We start from the raw sequence: 17,853 nt of genomic DNA, 5'->3' as shown, positions 1-17,853 counted from the left end.
GTAAATTCTTCTTTTCCAGAAAATGACTTAGGTGCACTCTGGGAGGTGAGTTACATCTCCTTTAAAAGGTATAACCTGAGTTCGTAGGAGAGATGGAAATGAGGGGAGACCTTTGAAAATTCTGCGGATCATTTTGAGATCTTTTCAGCCACAGAAGGTTCTTACACCCAGCTATATATATCAGAGGCCTGAACAAAAATATTTGATGAAAAAGCTTTTAAGAATTAAAGAAAAGTTTTCACCCTACCAACTGTCACCAGGGATTGACATTTTAGAAGTGTTTCTGAAACTTAAAGTGTGACATTACTTTTTTCCTCCTCTTCTAAAAGCCTTTTAATTTAATTCTATTTGCATCAAATACAATGTGAAATACTGACTTTGTAACAAGGGGGAAATGAAAGAAACGTTTGAAGGAGTCTTAAATGCGTTAAATCTAAAACAGCTATGTTCCTAGCATACATTAAACATTTTCAGGAACTTCAGAAATGTGCATATAAAAAGAATATCATGAGGGGAATAGGGACAATTACTTCTGGGTGTTCAGCCTGTTGATTTGACAGGATGTATAAAAGCACTCATCAGGTGAAAACAAAACATTTGATACTAAAATTGTGCTTATTCTGCTGGGGGAAAGTATTTCATGTGAAAATGACACATAAAGCCTTTCTTATCAGGCAATCACTTTCCTGCTAAGCCATCAGGCTGATCTGTGGCATGTATATGTGATCAGTAAGCCCGATTCTGATTTTGGTTACAGATCAACATCAAAATAGAGATTGCGTCAGTCACATTTACCAGTCTTGTTTTTTGCATCCTGCAGTTCCCACCAGAACAAGCATGAAAATCAAAAGGCAAAAAGTTCATGTTATATTTTCATAAGAAATTTTTAGGAGATAAAATAGTTCTTTTTAATCAGGCACTCTGGGAAGCGGTGTATGCATATTAGCCATTCTCTGTACCTTGTAAAATGCTATACTCAAATGCATCCCCGCCCCAAAAAAGCTTCAGTTTGAAATGAACAAAAGAATGACCTAGCTGCATTTTAAGCAGGTAATGTGTACACAGCCTGGATCACTGTCTGGCCCGAGAGACAATGGAGTGCACCTTGAGGGGTGGTCAGATCTCTGGAGACTCACAGTGCCATCTGTGGCTGCAGAGACCGGTAGCTTTTTAGTACTGCTTGCCGTGTTGTTTTTGCTGCATTAGCAACACCAAAGTGGTCTCTCCAGGGCATAAGCCTGGGCAATGAGTATGGAGGTCCTAGGCTGCCCAGACAACAAGACCCGACCCCTCACCCCCGTCCTCACTGATGTGATTCAAAGGAAAGCAGAGCAATACAGTGGTACCTCTGGTTGTGAACGGGATCCGTTCCGGAGGCCCGTTCACAACACGAGCAGAACGCAACCCACGTCTGCACATGCGTGGGTTGCGATTTGCCGCTTCTGCGCATGTGTGTGACGTCATTTTGTGCCTCTGCGCATGCGGCGAAACCCAGAAATAACCCTTTCCGGTACTTCTGGGTCACCGCGGGATGCAACCTGAAAACGCTCAACCTGAAGCAAACGTAACATGAGGTATGACTACATTTAACACCAGCTTGGCTGCAGGAGTTGCCGGAAAGAGACATACAAGGTGCCATCCCACTCCACTTGGGGATTCCATTCCACATTTGTGTAGGCTTTTTTCCTTAGCCTTTCCTTCACTTGAAGATGACCAGTGGAGGCAGTGGAGAATTTTGGCACATGTAGCTTGACGTACCACAATATTACAAGAGCAATGCAGTGGGGAGGGCAGGGAGATGCTCCCTGATTTTGGAGCTCTGCAACCTGCTGCTCTTAAACCTTCCTGCCATTATGAGATATGTGGGAGCCCATGTTTAGCAGTCAAGAGGAAGGGCATGGTGCCTGGTCTTCATCAAGGTAGCAGAGGGTGATTTTAAAAGTAGTTTTTTTACTACCCAAGGGTTAAAAGTTAAATGGGCTTGGGCACAATGATGAGACCTAAACAAAATGGTGTTCCACAGAGAGCAGCAAAAAGCAGAGAGGAGACAGAAAAAACTTATCACACTGGCCAGGGAAAATAAATAGATAATATGGAAAAGCTGGAGGTGGGAAATGGAAGCTTAATATACAAAGAAAAGAGAACAACATTAGCATCAGCTGCTTTTCTATCTTTCCATAATTTCATAGTAAAGAAAAATATAAGAATTGAGAGGTTTTTTAAGGGATTTGTTTAGATTAAATGACATGACTTACATTTCAATATGATAACGATTTTGGAAAAAATTGAACAGAATCCGTATCTTCTTGCTACAATGCCACACTACATGTGTGCTTTTATACCAAATAATAAAATAGTACAGGAAACTGACACCATTTGAATAACGGAAGAGTCAGACTCAACAAAGGGCAGGTTTATGTGATTAGACACAGATAATACAGAAAGTCTGAAATATGTATGGGAAGCTGAGTTAGGCATAGAAATAGGTGAGGTGCAATGGAATTTTAAGTGCCCCCCAAAAAAGACCAAGAACAGTCTGGGAACGGGTGAGAGAAAATTAAAAATAGTCCACCCAGCTTGTAGTTTAAGGGTGCTGGAAGTTGTAGCTCTGTTGAGGGGTAAATTGCCCCAGGATTCTTAGGGGGGGGGGGAATGTGTACTTTAACTGTATGTTCTGCATGCAGCCCAAGTATTCCGTTTTCTGACAGAATGGACAGTTACAAAATTGTGACTCACCTGGTGGCCATTTTGAAGAAGGGGATGCTATAAATCCCCCAAGTAAGTAAAATGCTATACTCAAATGCAAACGTAGTCGAAGTCCGGTCCTGGGTCACTAGCCTGGAAACAGTTCGCAAGGAGCGGGGCGAGGTCTGAAGCAGGAAGCCGAGCGGGGACAGGAACACTGGAGGGTCAGGTCTGGGTCCGGACAGGAGCAGGTACTCAACGACGACGTTGCTCCCGCAACCTGGGACCGGGCTGACTGGCCTTCATCTTCACTGAGGCCAGGGGCAGTCCCGGCCCCCAGGAGACCCGCCTCTCCTGGCCTTAAGGCAAGCACTCCTCCTGGGATAAACCAGTTCCCTTCACCTCTCTGCCCTGAGCCTCTGCAGTTCAGGAGAGGCTGAAGGGTTACTGGGCCCAGGGGGAGACTCACCTGTAGGCACTGTCCTCAACTACCTCTGGAGCCAGAATAGATTCACCTGGTGCCTACTCCTGAGGATCCGGCACAGGTGCAGGCGCCTCAGAATCAAGGCCCTGCCCCAGTTCAGCCGGCCCTGGAGGCGGGGACTCCTGTGCAGGCTGGGATTCCTCCGGTTCATCCTCTGAATCGGATTCCCAGGCCATCACACTGCCATTCATTGTAGACAAATAGTGAGCTACATGGGTGAATAGTCTGACTCAGTAGAAGTCAACGGCTTATATTCCTATATTACATCAACATGGTCCCAAAGAGAAGCACTGCTTACAACCCTGGTGGCCACATTCTGCTCTCAGTTTATCTTCACAAGTAGCCCCTTGCAGAGGGCATTACAGTAATCTAAACATGAGGTTACTAGCTCAGGTAAGCTGAAAATAGGCCCTCCTTTGTCACCTAGGATTCCATGAATTGTGCGGAGTTGAGGAATACTTTCAAGCTACATGCTGATGTTTCCATGGGCAAACTACTTCAGCCAGAGTACTAGGCTTGATTGCCACAATCCTACGCATGCTTACTTGGGACAAAGCCGCCTTGAACAAAGTGCAACTTCTTTCGCAGTAAACGTGCTAAGGATCAGACTGCAACTATGTATCCCATGCAAACTTTTTATAAAGGCTGTTCTGCCTTTCTTGTGCAGATATCAATAGGTGGTGAATATCTCCATGGTGTGAATAGCTTCACTTGCTGATTTCTGTGTATCAATCTGTTCTGATGGAACAAGAAGCGTCAGGCTGCTAATACGACTTTATGTTTGTAACACAGCTAATTCACTGTTGAAAAAGGAGGTGAGCACAGAAGCACCTTGTTTTGCCATTACATTATTTTTAATGCTTTCTAAGTTTTGAGGTAATATTACTGGTGCTTCTATGTACTACCAATGCACAAGGTAAAGCTGAACAGGAACAGGAAAATGTTTCTCCTTTGAAGGATCTGTATCAGAGCTGTTTCCAAAGTGACTTTTCAACTCAAAATGTCAAAAATATTTTCAAGATTGACCTTGGCAGCTGTTTGTTTCCTGATTTTGAAAAAAAACACCCCACAAAAAACCCGCCAAAGAAAATATCCACTTACAGATAGTCAGATGTACGTCACTCTTTGACTGCCAAGCTGCTCATTTCTCTTTCATGATTCAGAATTAATAAACATCAAAAAAATGTTAATATGAAGCTGTCTTAAGCCAACCTGAGGCAGAACAGGAGGTCATTTCTTATTATATTCAAAGCCCAATGTTATGATTTGTGTTAATCTTTACCTTCGAGGGTCATTAATAAATTCCCTATTAATGTTTCTACTCAGTGCCCTGCACTCTTCTTTTGTTTATGCAAGACTAACTGCATCTATTTGCAATATTGTATTCATTTCTAAAAATATTAATACAGTGGTACCTCTGGTTGTCAACGGGATCCATTGTGGAGGCCCGTTCACAACCTGAAAACACAACCCATGTCTGCGCACGGGCGGGTCGTGATTTTCCGCTTCTGCACATGCGCGTAACATCATTTTGCACATCTGTGCATGCACGAGCGGCAAAACCCGGAAGTAACCCTTTACGGTACTTCCGGGTCGCCGCAGGACATAACCCGAAAACGCGCAACTTGAAGCTAACTTAACATGAGGTATGACTGTATATACGAGTCCTCTGCTTGCTTCCTGATAATCTCATTTGAATAACGGGGAAATAGATTATTATTTTCTTGCCTGACCCCCCGATTGTTCTTACAAACACGTATACCAGTCCTTTTAGCTTAAAATGGTGTTGGCATTATAAATCATGAAGGATCCAATCCACTATTCACGTATGATCAGCTTCCTTATTGTTTGTTTGGATGGATCTAAAAGGGTTTTTTCTTTCCAGATTTCTTGTAACTGTGAGGGGGTAGATTAGGTGGCCTTTTTGTGGAGTGGCTGACAGAAATAGAACTCTTATTTTATTGTTGAATTTGAGTGTTCTAGATATTTTAAACTGATTTTTAATTTGCTATACATTGTATGCCACCTTGAGAAAATACTGCAGGTTGAAAGGTGGCTAACAATATTAATAAAATAAGTCCCATTGGGCTAAGTGGAAGTTAATTTTATGAATCGGTATCCTTTGGACACATAAACGTATGTACCTTAAATTATTTGTATTCCACATGCTCAAAAAACAACTTAAACTTGATGTGTTGATTCATGTTACGTTAGGAATGCAAAACTTTACAATGATTCTAGGGGTGTTTCCAGATGGAGGTTTATTGCTGCTCACGTGCACAGGTTTTTATTCAGGTATCATAAAAAAATGGCAGCCTACACTCCACACACACACACCCCAATTTAAAATGGATTTCCTCATACAGCGAAAAAATCCACAAAATAGGTTTTTAAAAATCCATTACACATCTGCAGGCAGTAGTAGTGTGGAAGCTTGATATTGTACTTTTCGGAGTTGGTGGTTTGCCACATCTGTACTGATGCTTCAGTTGTTGTTGTTTAGTCGTTTAGTGGTGTCCGACTCTTCGTGACCCCCTGGACCAGAGCACGCCAGGCACTCCTGTCTTCCACTGCCTCCCGCAGTTTGGTCAAATTCATGCTGGTCGCTTCAAGAACACTGTCCAACCATCTCGTCCTCTGTCGTCCCCTTCTCCTTGTGCCCTCCATCTTTCCCAACATCAGGGTCTTCTCCAGGGAGTCTTCTCTTCTCATGAGGTGGCCAAAGTACTGGAGCCTCAGCTTCAGGATCTGTCCTTCCAGTGAGCACTCAGGGCTGATTTCCTTCAGAATGGATAGGTTTGATCTTCTTGCAGTCCATGGGACTCTCAAGAGATAGGTTTATAAAAATCCATTACACATCTGCAGTCAGTAGTAGTGTGGAAGCTTGATATTGTACTTGGTGGTTTGCCACATCTGTGCTGATGTTTCAGTAGATAACCTCAAACACACCTGTATTTCAATTTGCTCCCCACCTGAACGCAGTCTAGTCATTTGTTTTCAGAAGCCCATATGATACGCATTGCCTCTTTTTACCAACTGCTACATGCTGAAGGCACTTTCAAATTTCAATAAGGGAGGAGGAGCTATTCTCGCAAGACCTCTCTCCACTCGGGGCATAGCAGACGACCTCCGAACTGAGCTACACCTTTCCTGCCCGCGAAGACCTTTCCGACGACCAGGCGCCCCAGGCCCCGCCCTTTTAGAATGCCGGGACGGGCCCTCACGCGCGTGTAACACGTGAGTGGCGCTTTCCGACGACCCAGCGCTTCAGGCCCCGCCCCTTTAGAACGCGGGTAACTTATCCAAACGCGAGGCGACAGAGAAGCGGCTTCCCTCCGCTCAACTCCTCCGCCAATGGGAGGCGGATGTGGGCGGAGCCCGGAAGAGGCGAAGTGCGGCGACGATGGCGGCGGCGTTTGGGCTGCGGCGTCTCCTGGCGGCTGGTCTGAGCCTGAGCAAGCGGGGAATGTGAGTGACGGCGACGTAGAGAGGCGGGAACGCGCGCGCGTGCGTGGGGGGAGGCATTGCTCCCTGAAGATTGGGGGGGGGGGGGAATTGGCGGGGTTGGGAAGAAGTTAGCAGAGCAGTTGCTCTCCTCCCCGCTTTTTACTGTAAAACACATTCACACGTGCACACACGCACACGCGTCTCTTGTGCTGCCAAGTTCCGAATAGCTACGTGGTCCTGTAAGCGTTCGAAAGTTGGGCTGTCTCTTAGAGAGGGAAACTGACAAATAAAACAAAAACCCCACAGCCCACTCTTCAACCTTCATTAAGGGCACTGAAGGGGAAAGGGGCGCCGTGAGCCCCAGCCAGGGGTGGTGGGAGCTTGGAGTCCCGTAACATCTGCAAGCGCCACAGCTTCCTCATCCCTCCTTTAAAAGAAGGACGTCAACCCCTGCAAGGAATAACAGCAGCCTGATCTTACTAAGCAAATCCACCAGAGTTCAAAACATTACAGTCTTCTTCAAGGTAGGGCTGTCGGGATTATTTCATAGGCGCTTAAGTGGGATTTATCCCAAAGTGCTAAATTAACAGGATTTAATTTAGTATGTGGGACGCGGGTGGCGCTGTGGGTAAAAGCCTCAGCGCCTAGGGCTTGCCGATCGAAAGGTCGGCGGTTCGAATCCCCGCGGCGGGGTGCGCTCCCGTTGCTCGGTCCCAGCGCCTGCCAACCTAGCAGTTCGAAAGCACCCCCGGGTGCAAGTAGATAAATAGGGACCGCTTACTGGCGGGAAGGTAAACGGCGTTTCCGTGTGCTGCGCTGGCTCGCCAGATGCAGCTTTGTCACGCTGGCCACGTGACCCGGAAGTGTCTCCGGACAGCGCTGGCCCTCGGCCTCTTGAGTGAGATGGGCGCACAACCCTAGAGTCTGGCAAGACTGGCCCGTACGGGCAGGGGTACCTTTACCTTTACCTTAATTTAGTATGTATGTTTTGAGCACTTCTACGCCACTCTCTTGAGTATGTAACCTCCAAAAGCAGTTTACGAAATGTTGAGATGGTAACTGATAAAGGTAAATTTAACGTCCAGAAACTCATCTGTCAAATTAAAAGTCCGGGACCAAGGTCTTTACTGTAGTGAGCATTGAAAAGGCCAACTTCCTTAGGAAGTGAGTTCTGAAGGCTATCACAAGGCACCCTTGGCCCCAGTAGGTGTGGGGACATGCAGAATGCCTCTGGTTAGGATCTTGAGATACAGTATGGGCAAGTTTTTTGAAGGGGCGGTTTACGGTGGGCTCAATGTCACTGTTTCCCTTTCACGCCCACACTCAGTTATGTTGACCCCACCTCCCTGAACAACCCTGAACAACACCAAACATTAAAAACAAGCACATATTACTCTGATAAAAGGATGTCCATTAAAACCCAAAGGTTGAAAACAAATATTAACTGTGGGGGACCTTTATGAGGGGATAACCAATAAGTCGGGGTCTCAAACAGGTTCACTTTAAATAAATAACAAAATTTATTTTTAAAACCAAGGTAGCAAATAACACATTTAGGTTTCTTCAGACAGACAATGTTAATTCTGTTTTAATTAGTTATCAGGTATTTTGGCTTGCTTGGTAGTTTGGTTCTTTTCTGAGGTGGCACTTTCAGGTAAAGGTAAAGGTACCCCTGACCATTAGGTCCCATTGTCATTCTTCAACTTATACGTATTATATTTGGCTGAGCTTATGATAAAAATAATAACAAATGATAGTTACTTCCATAAAACCTGAAAAGTTCATCATAAATAAATATTTTTTTTAAAAAAAATACATTGTATACTTGTAAAAACATAAGAAAATAACATTGAGGACAGGGTCCTACATAATCAGAGCATGATGCACGGATTGTTGTTCACAAAAGCTCATGTCATAATAAATGTGTTAAGTCTTTAAAGTACCCCAGACTCTTGCTGTTTTTGAAATGAATCATGGGCACATGTCAACCACAGCGGTTCCCCCCATAGTTCGAAACAGAAATTGGGTAAACTCAACTGCAGAGTTGACAGCCTTCAAGTACCACCTTAAGACTGGATGAAACCTGTAGAAGCCCTTTCCCCTGGATCCAACCCACCCCTTCCTTTCAGTAAACCTAAACCAGCCCTTTCTCTGAGGAGTCATTGGTAGGGCTGCACACATACACCCCTCCTGTGTGGGCGGGATGGCAGCAGCAAGGAAGGGTCCCCCACTCCCTCGTGCATGTTTACTCAGGAGTAAGCCTTGCAGTGCTCAGTGAGAGAGGATCCTGGAATGTCCAGCACGGGCAGGCAACCTAAGGCCCATGAGCCGGATGCAGTCTGGGAATCAGCGTGTTTTTACATGAGTAGAATGTGTGCTCTGGGTTATTTGTGGGGCATAGAAATTTGTTCATTTTTTCCTTAAAATATAATCCGGCCTACCACATGGTCTGAGGGACGGTGGACTGACCCACGGCTGAAAAAGGTTGCTGACCCCTGGTTCAGCACCATCTCTCTCTCTCTGGACCCAAACCAGCCCTTTCTTTCGAGGAGCCAGCGCTTCTCTCTCTCGCCCAGCATCTCCATCTGTGTACACCTTGCGCCTGTTTCCTCCTCCTCCTGAGAGAGAGAGAAGCCCTGCAAGCTGGCTCCTCAAGAGAAAGGGCTGTTTGGGAAGGGAGAGAGCGATCGGAGATTGAGGAAAAACAATCACATATTCTACAAGTCGATCCCGATTGACCTGTTGGACAATGCTGCTAAAGAATACCAAACATTAAAAACAAGCACATCTTACTCTGATAAAAGGAAGCCCATTAAAACCAGTATCACTGAGACAAGTGCTTTGATCCCAGCATCTGTAATGTTGTAGGCCTTACCTGTACAGATGGTCATTGTCATACTATGATGCCGTTCTGAATTCCATGCTTATAAAAGGGAGGAGTTTGATGAGACAGAAAATTGTGTTGGAATTTTGGGTTTATAATTCATTCAATATTTTGAAATGTATTTGAAGGTAAAGGTTGGGTTCTTATTATTGACCAATTCTTCACCTACAATGTCAGAAGACAGAAAAAGAGCTAGTGGAGCAAGCTTAATGAAGGCTTTAAAAACCCACATGTGGTTTTCTGTAGGGCTTTCCCCCCCATTCATTGCCATTGTATGAGAATGAGGGAGGTGTTCATAGTGAGTTCCAGCACCTCATTTTCTAGAAAAATAGCACTCACTGGTTGCCAGGGCATAGCACTCTGGCATGGATCTAAAGGTGGATGGATTTGTCAATTTAGGTTCCCCTGGTTTCTCTTCCAGTTTTAAGTTTAATTCTCCATGTTTCTGGTAGATATTATATATATATATATATATATATATATATATATATATATATATATATATGCAGGTTTTGGTGTCCTCGGGTATCTTCCCGTGTAAAAGTTGGGGTGTCTAGGCGACGTTTCGACGAGGTCTCACTCGTCATCTTCAGGCTGGTGCTTTCGGCTTCTTGTTACTGGAACAGAGCAGGATCTCAGTGTTTGAGTTCCTATAAATACTGTTGAGGAGGTGTGGCCTCCAATGTTCTGGGCAGAGAGGAGGTTCCCAGGCTAGTGTGCCTTTTCTTCTTTTGTTCCTTAATTGCTTGAGGGATATCTTGAGTGATTTCTTGAGTGATATCCTGAGTACCACTTAGGTGGGTCATTAGGTGTGGATTAGTTGCTAAAGCCTTTGTGTCTTGACCTCTTGAACTTTGTGAAGAGTTTTTCTGAGAAGATGGGTGTACTACATTTAGTTGTGCTCTGGCTTGGCTTCGTGTATAGGGGCGAGCTGTGGTTTTGTGGCCTGTGCCAGCCAGATCTGTGTAGGGATTGCAGGGGGGTGCAGCATCCGGAGGTGCCACCATGGTTTGGCTACTGGATGGTGTCTGTAATTTATCTGTGGAGAGGGTCTGGGTTTGGGTCTGGTGTGGTTGATTGGTGATGGCGTTCTGTGTGCCTCTGGATCTGGTGTCAGTTTTTGTGGGGAGGGCTAATTTCCAGATGTCTGGCAAGCGGGATGTGTCGTCACGCTTGTTCATGTTGTGAGGGTGTTTCTCTATCTCGATGGCTTCCATGATTATTCTCTTGTGGTGATGTTCCATGTTAGAGAGCAATTTGGAATCTGCAAAATTAATTTCGTGTCCTGTTTCTTTCATGTGTTGGAAGAGAGAGGAAGTTTTTTCTTCTTTTTTGACGGCATTCTTGTGTTCTGCGATACGTGCATTTATTCGTCTGTTTGTTTGTCCAATGTACGTGGCTGGGCAGACTTTGCAGGGTATTTCATAGACCCCTTGGTTTTCCAACTGGATTTTATCCTTGGGGTTTCTGAGGATATTGGCTATTTTTTGGTTGGCGCAAAAGGCTGTTTTGATATTGTGTTTATGGAGGATTTTGCTAATTTTATCTGTAGTGCCCTTGATATAAGGAAGGAGGGCCATGCCATTGTTTTCTTCTGTGTCTTGGTTTTTGGGGGGTGTTTCTTTTTGGATTAGCTTCGTAACCCTGTTTTGCTGGTATCCATTGGCAATTAACACATTTGAGAGATTCTGTAACTCAGTTGTCAAGTGGTCTTTGTCAGCCAGGCGTTTGGTTCTGGAGATGAGAGTCTTGGCTACGGAGTTTATTTGTGCAGGGTGGTGGTGTGATTGTGCATGTAAGTAGCGGTTGGTGTGTGTTTTTTTCCGGTAGATAGTGTGTCCTAGGGAGCCATCAGGTTTTTTGTAGATTAGGACGTCAAGAAAGGGAAGTTGGTTGTTGGCTTCTATTTCCATAGTGAATTGTATTTTGGGGTGTAGGCTGTTGAGATGTGTGAGGAAGCTGTCCAGTTTTTCCTTCCCGTGTGGCCAAATTACAAAGGTGTCGTCAACATATCTGAGCCAAAGTTTGGGTTTGTGTTCTGACTTGTCTAAAGCATTGGTTTCAAAGTGTTCCATGTACAGGTTTGCGATGACCGGTGAGAGGGGTGATCCCATAGGTGCTCCTTCTATCTGTTTGTATCTTTGTCCATTGTGGATGAAGTACGTGTTGGTTAGGCAGTGGTTGGTCAGGTCCAAGATGTATTCGGGGGGATTGTATTTGTTTTGAATGGCTGTCAAGGCTTCATTAATGGGCACTTGTGTGAAGAGAGATACAACATCGAAGCTCACAAGTAGGTCATTGGGATGTAGGTTTTGCTTCTTTATTGTTTCTATGAACTGGAAGGAGTTTGGAACGTGTGAAGAGATGGATTCTGCATAGGGCTGGAGTTGCTTGGCGAGAAATTTAGCGAGATTTTGTAGAGGTGAGCCTATGGAGCTGACTATTGGTCTGAGTGGTGTTCCTTCTTTGTGTATCTTGGGGAGGCCGTAGAGTTTGGGGCATCTGGATGATTTTTCTCTGGGGATGATTCTTAGCTGGATTTCTTCACTGATAGGAGAGGCTTTTATTTTGGATTTGGTGGTTTTTTCCAGGTAGGTGGTGGGATCTGTTTTTATAGGTTGGTAGGTAGGGTCTTGGAGTAGATTTGATAGTTTTGCTTGGTAGTCCGATGTGTTCATCACAACAGTGGCATTACCTTTGTCTGCTGGGAGAATGATTATGTTGTTGTCTTTCCTTTGGAAGCTAATCCAAAAAGAAACACCCCCCAAAAACCAAGACACAGAAGAAAACAATGGCATGGCCCTCCTTCCTTATATCAAGGGCACTACAGATAAAATTAGCAAAATCCTCCATAAACACAATATCAAAACAGCCTTTTGCGCCAACTAAAAAATAGCCAATATCCTCAGAAACCCCAAGGATAAAATCCAGTTGGAAAACCAAGGGGTCTATGAAATACCCTGCAAAGTCTGCCCAGCCACGTACATTGGACAAACAAACAGACGAATAAATGCACGTATCGCAGAACACAAGAATGCCGTCAAAAAAGAAGAAAAAACTTCCTCTCTCTTCCAACACATGAAAGAAACAGGACACGAAATTAATTTTGCAGATTCCAAATTGCTCTCTAACATGGAACATCACCACAAGAGAATAATCATGGAAGCCATCGAGATAGAGAAACACCCTCACAACATGAACAAGCGTGACGACACATCCCGCTTGCCAGACATCTGGAAATTAGCCCTCCCCACAAAAACTGACACCAGATCCAGAGGCACACAGAACGCCATCACCAATCAACCACACCAGACCCAAACCCAGACCCTCTCCACAGATAAATTACAGACACCATCCAGTAGCCAAACCATGGTGGCACCTCCGGATGCTGCACCCCCCTGCAATCCCTACACAGATCTGGCTGGCACAGGCCACAAAACCACAGCTCGCCCCTATACACGAAGCCAAGCCAGAGCACAACTAAATGTAGTACACCCATCTTCTCAGAAAAAACTCTTCACAAAGTTCAAGAGGTCAAGACACAAAGGCTTTAGCAACTAATCCACACCTAATGACCCACCTAAGTGGTACTCAGGATATCACTCAAGAAATCACTCAAGATATCCCTCAAGCAATTAAGGAACAAAAGAAGAAAAGGCACACTAGCCTGGGAACCTCCTCTCTGCCCAGAACATTGGAGGCCACACCTCCTCAACAGTATTTATAGGAACTCAAACACTGAGATCCTGCTCTGTTCCAGTAACAAGAAGCCGAAAGCACCAGCCTGAAGATGACGAGTGAGACCTCGTCGAAACGTCGCCTAGACACCCCAACTTTTACACGGGAAGATACCCGAGGACACCAAAACCTGCATTCCTGTACCCGTGAAAATCTACGAAAGCATATATATATATATATATATATATATTCCTCCTGAAAATTTGTCAGCATTTTAGTACAAATTTTTGCAAGTAAACATTTCTATATGTCGCGTACACATTTTTTGTAAAGCAGTTTCTCCTAATTTAATGCCCTTTTGTATGTTGTTTTCACTAATATGCGCATTTCCACCCACACCCAGTTTTGGTCACTCCCCCAGGAACACCTGATTCAGGATGACACCCCTGACCCTGTAGCATGATTTTTTTTTGGGGGGGGGAGGAAACATTCCTCCCCTGACTTTCTCCAAGTTGATGTGTGATTGCCAATGCATGGTTCCTTTTGGACCTGGAAGAGGGAAGATCGGGGTCATAATGGGATGGGGTGGGTCGTAACAGGGTGGGGCACACTTAATCGCACTCCGCCGACACATTCAGAGGGCGGGAACAGAACCCCTGTGCAAAATGGTTTTCGCCTCTACAGTGAGCCTTATTTCTTCTGAGTAAGAATGCTTAGAATTGCGTTGCAGAAGTTAAGACAGATTCATAGCATCCTTACAATTACATTGAGCATCATGGGTTCCCTGAACACCCAAAGCCCTTTTACAGAGCTGCTTTTAACAGAAACTCTGTCCACATTGTATGGTGGGTTGGACTTGGCAGCTGGAATCAGGACAGTTTGTTAACATGCTCAATCTTTTCATTGTATAATGTGGTAGCATTGTGGGCAGAAGAACAGAACTCTGCTTTAATTTGGTGGCCTCTTCTTATCATTGTCCCTAGTGGTGGAATATGCCAATGAATTGATAAGTCAGGGTAAACCTTTCAACCTCCATAGTCCGTTACCACCTTCTGTTTGACTAGGAAGTCACAATTAGAGCCCTTTTAAGCTGTTACCGGTGTTGTGTTTTCATAAATTGGACACTGGAGGGTGCTAATGTAACAAAAGCTGAAATATAGCCAAACACGTTTTCTTTGTTAATCAGAAAAGTTTCTCCCTGTCTTGCAACATTTTAGCAGACACAAATCTTGAACAGATACAAGATTTCCGTTGACAGGAAAATAAAATTTAAAAAAATCTCTGTGAAGATGAGGTATCTCTTTTTTACCTGGAATTATTATTATTTTGTTTCTTTAACAATTTAAACGTTGCTTTATACAGTTGTTAAAAGTTGTTCTGTAAGAGTGAAAACTCTCTCTCTCTCTTTTGCTTTTAGTGCATTTTGAGGATTTTGGCTCCAAAGACTGGTCTTCCCCATGCCTTTGTAAAATCCCTTGGATGTCTTTTCTGTACTGTTTTATTTTAAATTAATCTTAAATTCATTTTATTACTATGCAGCAGAAAGAGATGAAAATGAAATTGTGTTGAGTTCGGTGTTTACAACCTTGTTGGGAAAATGTTCATTTGAAAGCACCAGCTCATTTTTCAGGTTTTGAACAAGTTTGTTTCTCCGTGATTTATGTCACTGATGTTCTTGAGAATCAGGACTGGCTATTGAAATGTGTTAAATTTGACAGTTTTTGCAAGCTGTTTTGTGATGTGGGACTAAACAGGAAGGGTGTGTGTGTCACTGCACTGGTGGAGCATAAAGTATTTAACAAAGTATTATTAAAGGATGAAATATAATTGGGAGAGTGGCTTAGGAGCAGCAGTTGTTCTTTGGGGCTGTGCCATGCAATCTGATTCTGCTAGTCTCAGATAAGTGCAGTTCCCATATGCAGCTTGTAATGTTGTCAGGTGTAGCTGACACTTAAGCTATAGGACTGGAGCTTAAGGTTGCTGGGCTGGAAAAGATTTACTGGGTCTAAAGTATTATCAGTCAAGGCAGTCTTTGCTTGCTACAAACCTGTGCCGCAGACTTAAAAACAGATTTCATAGCCCTTACTCTCTAGGAACCCTTAGATGTGTAGTTCAAAAGTGGAAAGCTAGAGATCAGGATTTGTAACAGAATTTCCGGCATCCCTCACCAAAGTTCCCATGGTATTTATTTTGGTTGTGGTGGTGAAGACATAACTAAACTGGCATAAAACAGATAAACTTTGTAGAATTGATGTGCTCAAACTTCAGGAAAATATATTTAGCATTTCCCCTGAATAACTAGGAAGCTTCCCTAACATCTAAATCACTGAAAACTGTTCCGTTGCAAGTAATACCAGTGTTTTTGGTCCGTCCTGCAATGACTCAAATAGAATAATCCTATGAATGTTAGGTACTGATATTCTTTTCCCAGACAGAGTCGGCACAGTATAATAGAACCTAGGGGAACTTAAAATATATATAATGACAAGTCTATATCTACTTGAACTCAGGTGTAAATTTGAATTACTTGTTATCATGGCATTGAGGTCTTCTTTTCTTCCTGTTTCTATAGTATAACTATACTACAATGAAAGAACATCTCAGCTGGTGATTATACAACTAAATGCCTTTCCTTTCATATTTTTTATTGTAATGACATTACACAGTGGCTGGCCATTGTGAAGTCTCTTCCGCAATGAAAAGGAAGTGATGAAACTCTGAAGAATTTGGGACACGCCGAGTCGATTTTCTAAAATTTAATGTACTCATTGTAGTTAAACAGTTAACAGAGACATTTTATATTGAGCTTTCAGGTGACCTAATTTCCCCTAGTACTGTACATTTAGCTTTATACATCTGCACCTAATTTGTAAAATGGACTTAATGAGAAACTTCAAACAGTTTAAACATCAATTACAAAGAGGGCAAGGTTTTAAAGTTCCAGTAATCTGTCCATATTGGTCATTGAAACATGATCCCAGCTGGATATAATTCAAGACAGATGCCATTCCAAAGCCTTGAAACTAAGGACACTAACAAGCTGTTATTGTAGGTTGAAGCTCTCCTTGGTTTGCTTCACGAGAGCACAATTATTGCTTTCGTCCAGTGTGGATTTAATAGTATTAAAAGTGTTTTTAAATATTCTCTACTCCTCAAAATGTCAGCTTTAAAAAACCCAAAAAAAGTAGTGCCTGATGTGATGGGCATGTCATAAGAATGACTTACAAGGTTGTGTCACGGCCTTCCCTGAGGACTACGATGAGGACAACTAGGGGGAGGTCATGGGTGAGAACCTGCCCCTGACTTGGACCTAGGCCTTCCTGTTGAGACTTTCCCTCTGGAAGTCTCACACGCCCACTTCCTTGGCTCAGGAGGAGGTGGGCCCTTCCAGTGCCAGGGAGGCCCCTCCTCTGCTAGGGAGGAGGAAAGGGCCCGAGCCCACAAGGAGTGCTCTTCTTCAGGCCAGGAGTTCTCAGTAGGACAGGTGAGCAGTTGGACTTTCCCCGCCTCTTTGCATGGTGGGTAGGCTTGGAATTGTTGGAGCATCTTCCCATTCCTGTACGGTCTCAGATCACAGCTTCTGATCCTGGGCCACTGTCTTTGTCCCTGAACTGTGTTTAGGGAACCCTGAAGCTCCTCTCCAGAGTTGCTTTGATCCTTGCCTCATTGTTGGTGCCTCGAGACGTCTGGACTAATGTCTGCTTAGACACTATCTGTTTCTGATTATACCCTATCAGTCTGTCAGAATAAAACTTGACTACTTATTTACACCGAAGGTACAAGTGTCGTCGTTCTTGGGTAGGAACCAGGAGACATTTATGTTGTTAATTCCCAATGTTGACATCTAATTTTAGGACCTGATCCTGTGGGTTATTGTAGCAGCAAATAACATGACTAGAATAGAGAGTAGTGACCACTGTACAGCCGTGAGCAGATCCAGGGTGTCGTGTGTGACAAAATGATATATATTTTTTCAGTTACATTAGTGCAAATCAGCCCACACCTAAGGCTGCTTCAGTTGTTACCCAGAAATGCTACAAAGAGGATGCTCAAGTGACTTGCATGTCCTCTTTCATCGCTTCCAGAGAACATCTGGAGTGGCTGCTTGCACATCTTTCCTGGCAGATACTTCCGAGCTAGCATTTACTCCATCTTCTGTTTGGAGTTGCTAGGGGGTGTTTGGAGCTGCCACCCTTAATGTGCAATATTATAATATTAGGTGCAGCTGACTCCACATAGTGAAGACCTGTAGACCTAAATCACTTGACTTTCATAGAATGCTGCTGCACCTATGATGATCACATCTCAGCTTATTACGTTTCTTATTTGGTTTCCTTTCTTTGATTCTATAAACACGGGTGAGTCTGTACTTCAGCCTCCAGGAGTGCAGAAATCCTTTAGGGAAGATCTTCCCAAATGAGGTTTTTACAGTAGTTTTTACTTTTATCTTATATGACTGAGAGAGAGGAAGCATTTACATCCAGATTTGAAAACATATGACTACTAGGTTAGGAACTAACTGAGATCTTAAACTATGGTTCAGAGTTTCTTTAACGTCTAGTCTTGATATGTACATGATAACCATAGTCTCCTTGTTTGAGAGGAGATAAGGGATTGTTTGGACAGGCAGAAGGCTAATTCTTATCTTGCTTTATTAAGCTAAGATATGATTGAA

The 17,853-nt window shown here is 43.8% G+C and overlaps 1 protein-coding gene across 5 annotated transcripts in view; it reads left to right on the top strand.

Annotated features, from left to right (window-relative positions):
* Positions 1-6,486: 6,486 nt before the first annotated feature.
* The window catches only part of CLYBL (citramalyl-CoA lyase), a 190,660-nt gene continuing 179,293 nt past the window's right edge, over positions 6,487-17,853 (top strand). For 3 of the 5 annotated variants that reach the window (XM_077927689.1, XM_028728228.2, XM_077927688.1), the window contains exon 1: positions 6,487-6,637. In XM_077927689.1, coding sequence (XP_077783815.1) covers positions 6,573-6,637 — 65 coding nt within the window. In that variant the 5' untranslated portion in view covers positions 6,487-6,572. Of the gene's footprint in view, positions 6,638-14,452; positions 14,473-17,853 lie in introns of those variants that run through there. The other 2 variants (XM_028728230.2, XM_077927687.1) reach the window with 2 other exon arrangements.

This window comes from Podarcis muralis, chromosome 4 (assembly GCF_964188315.1).
Source record: "Podarcis muralis chromosome 4, rPodMur119.hap1.1, whole genome shotgun sequence".
In the NCBI taxonomy this organism is placed as follows: domain Eukaryota; kingdom Metazoa; phylum Chordata; class Lepidosauria; order Squamata; family Lacertidae; genus Podarcis; species Podarcis muralis.
This window is presented reverse-complemented; position numbering and strand designations above follow the sequence as displayed.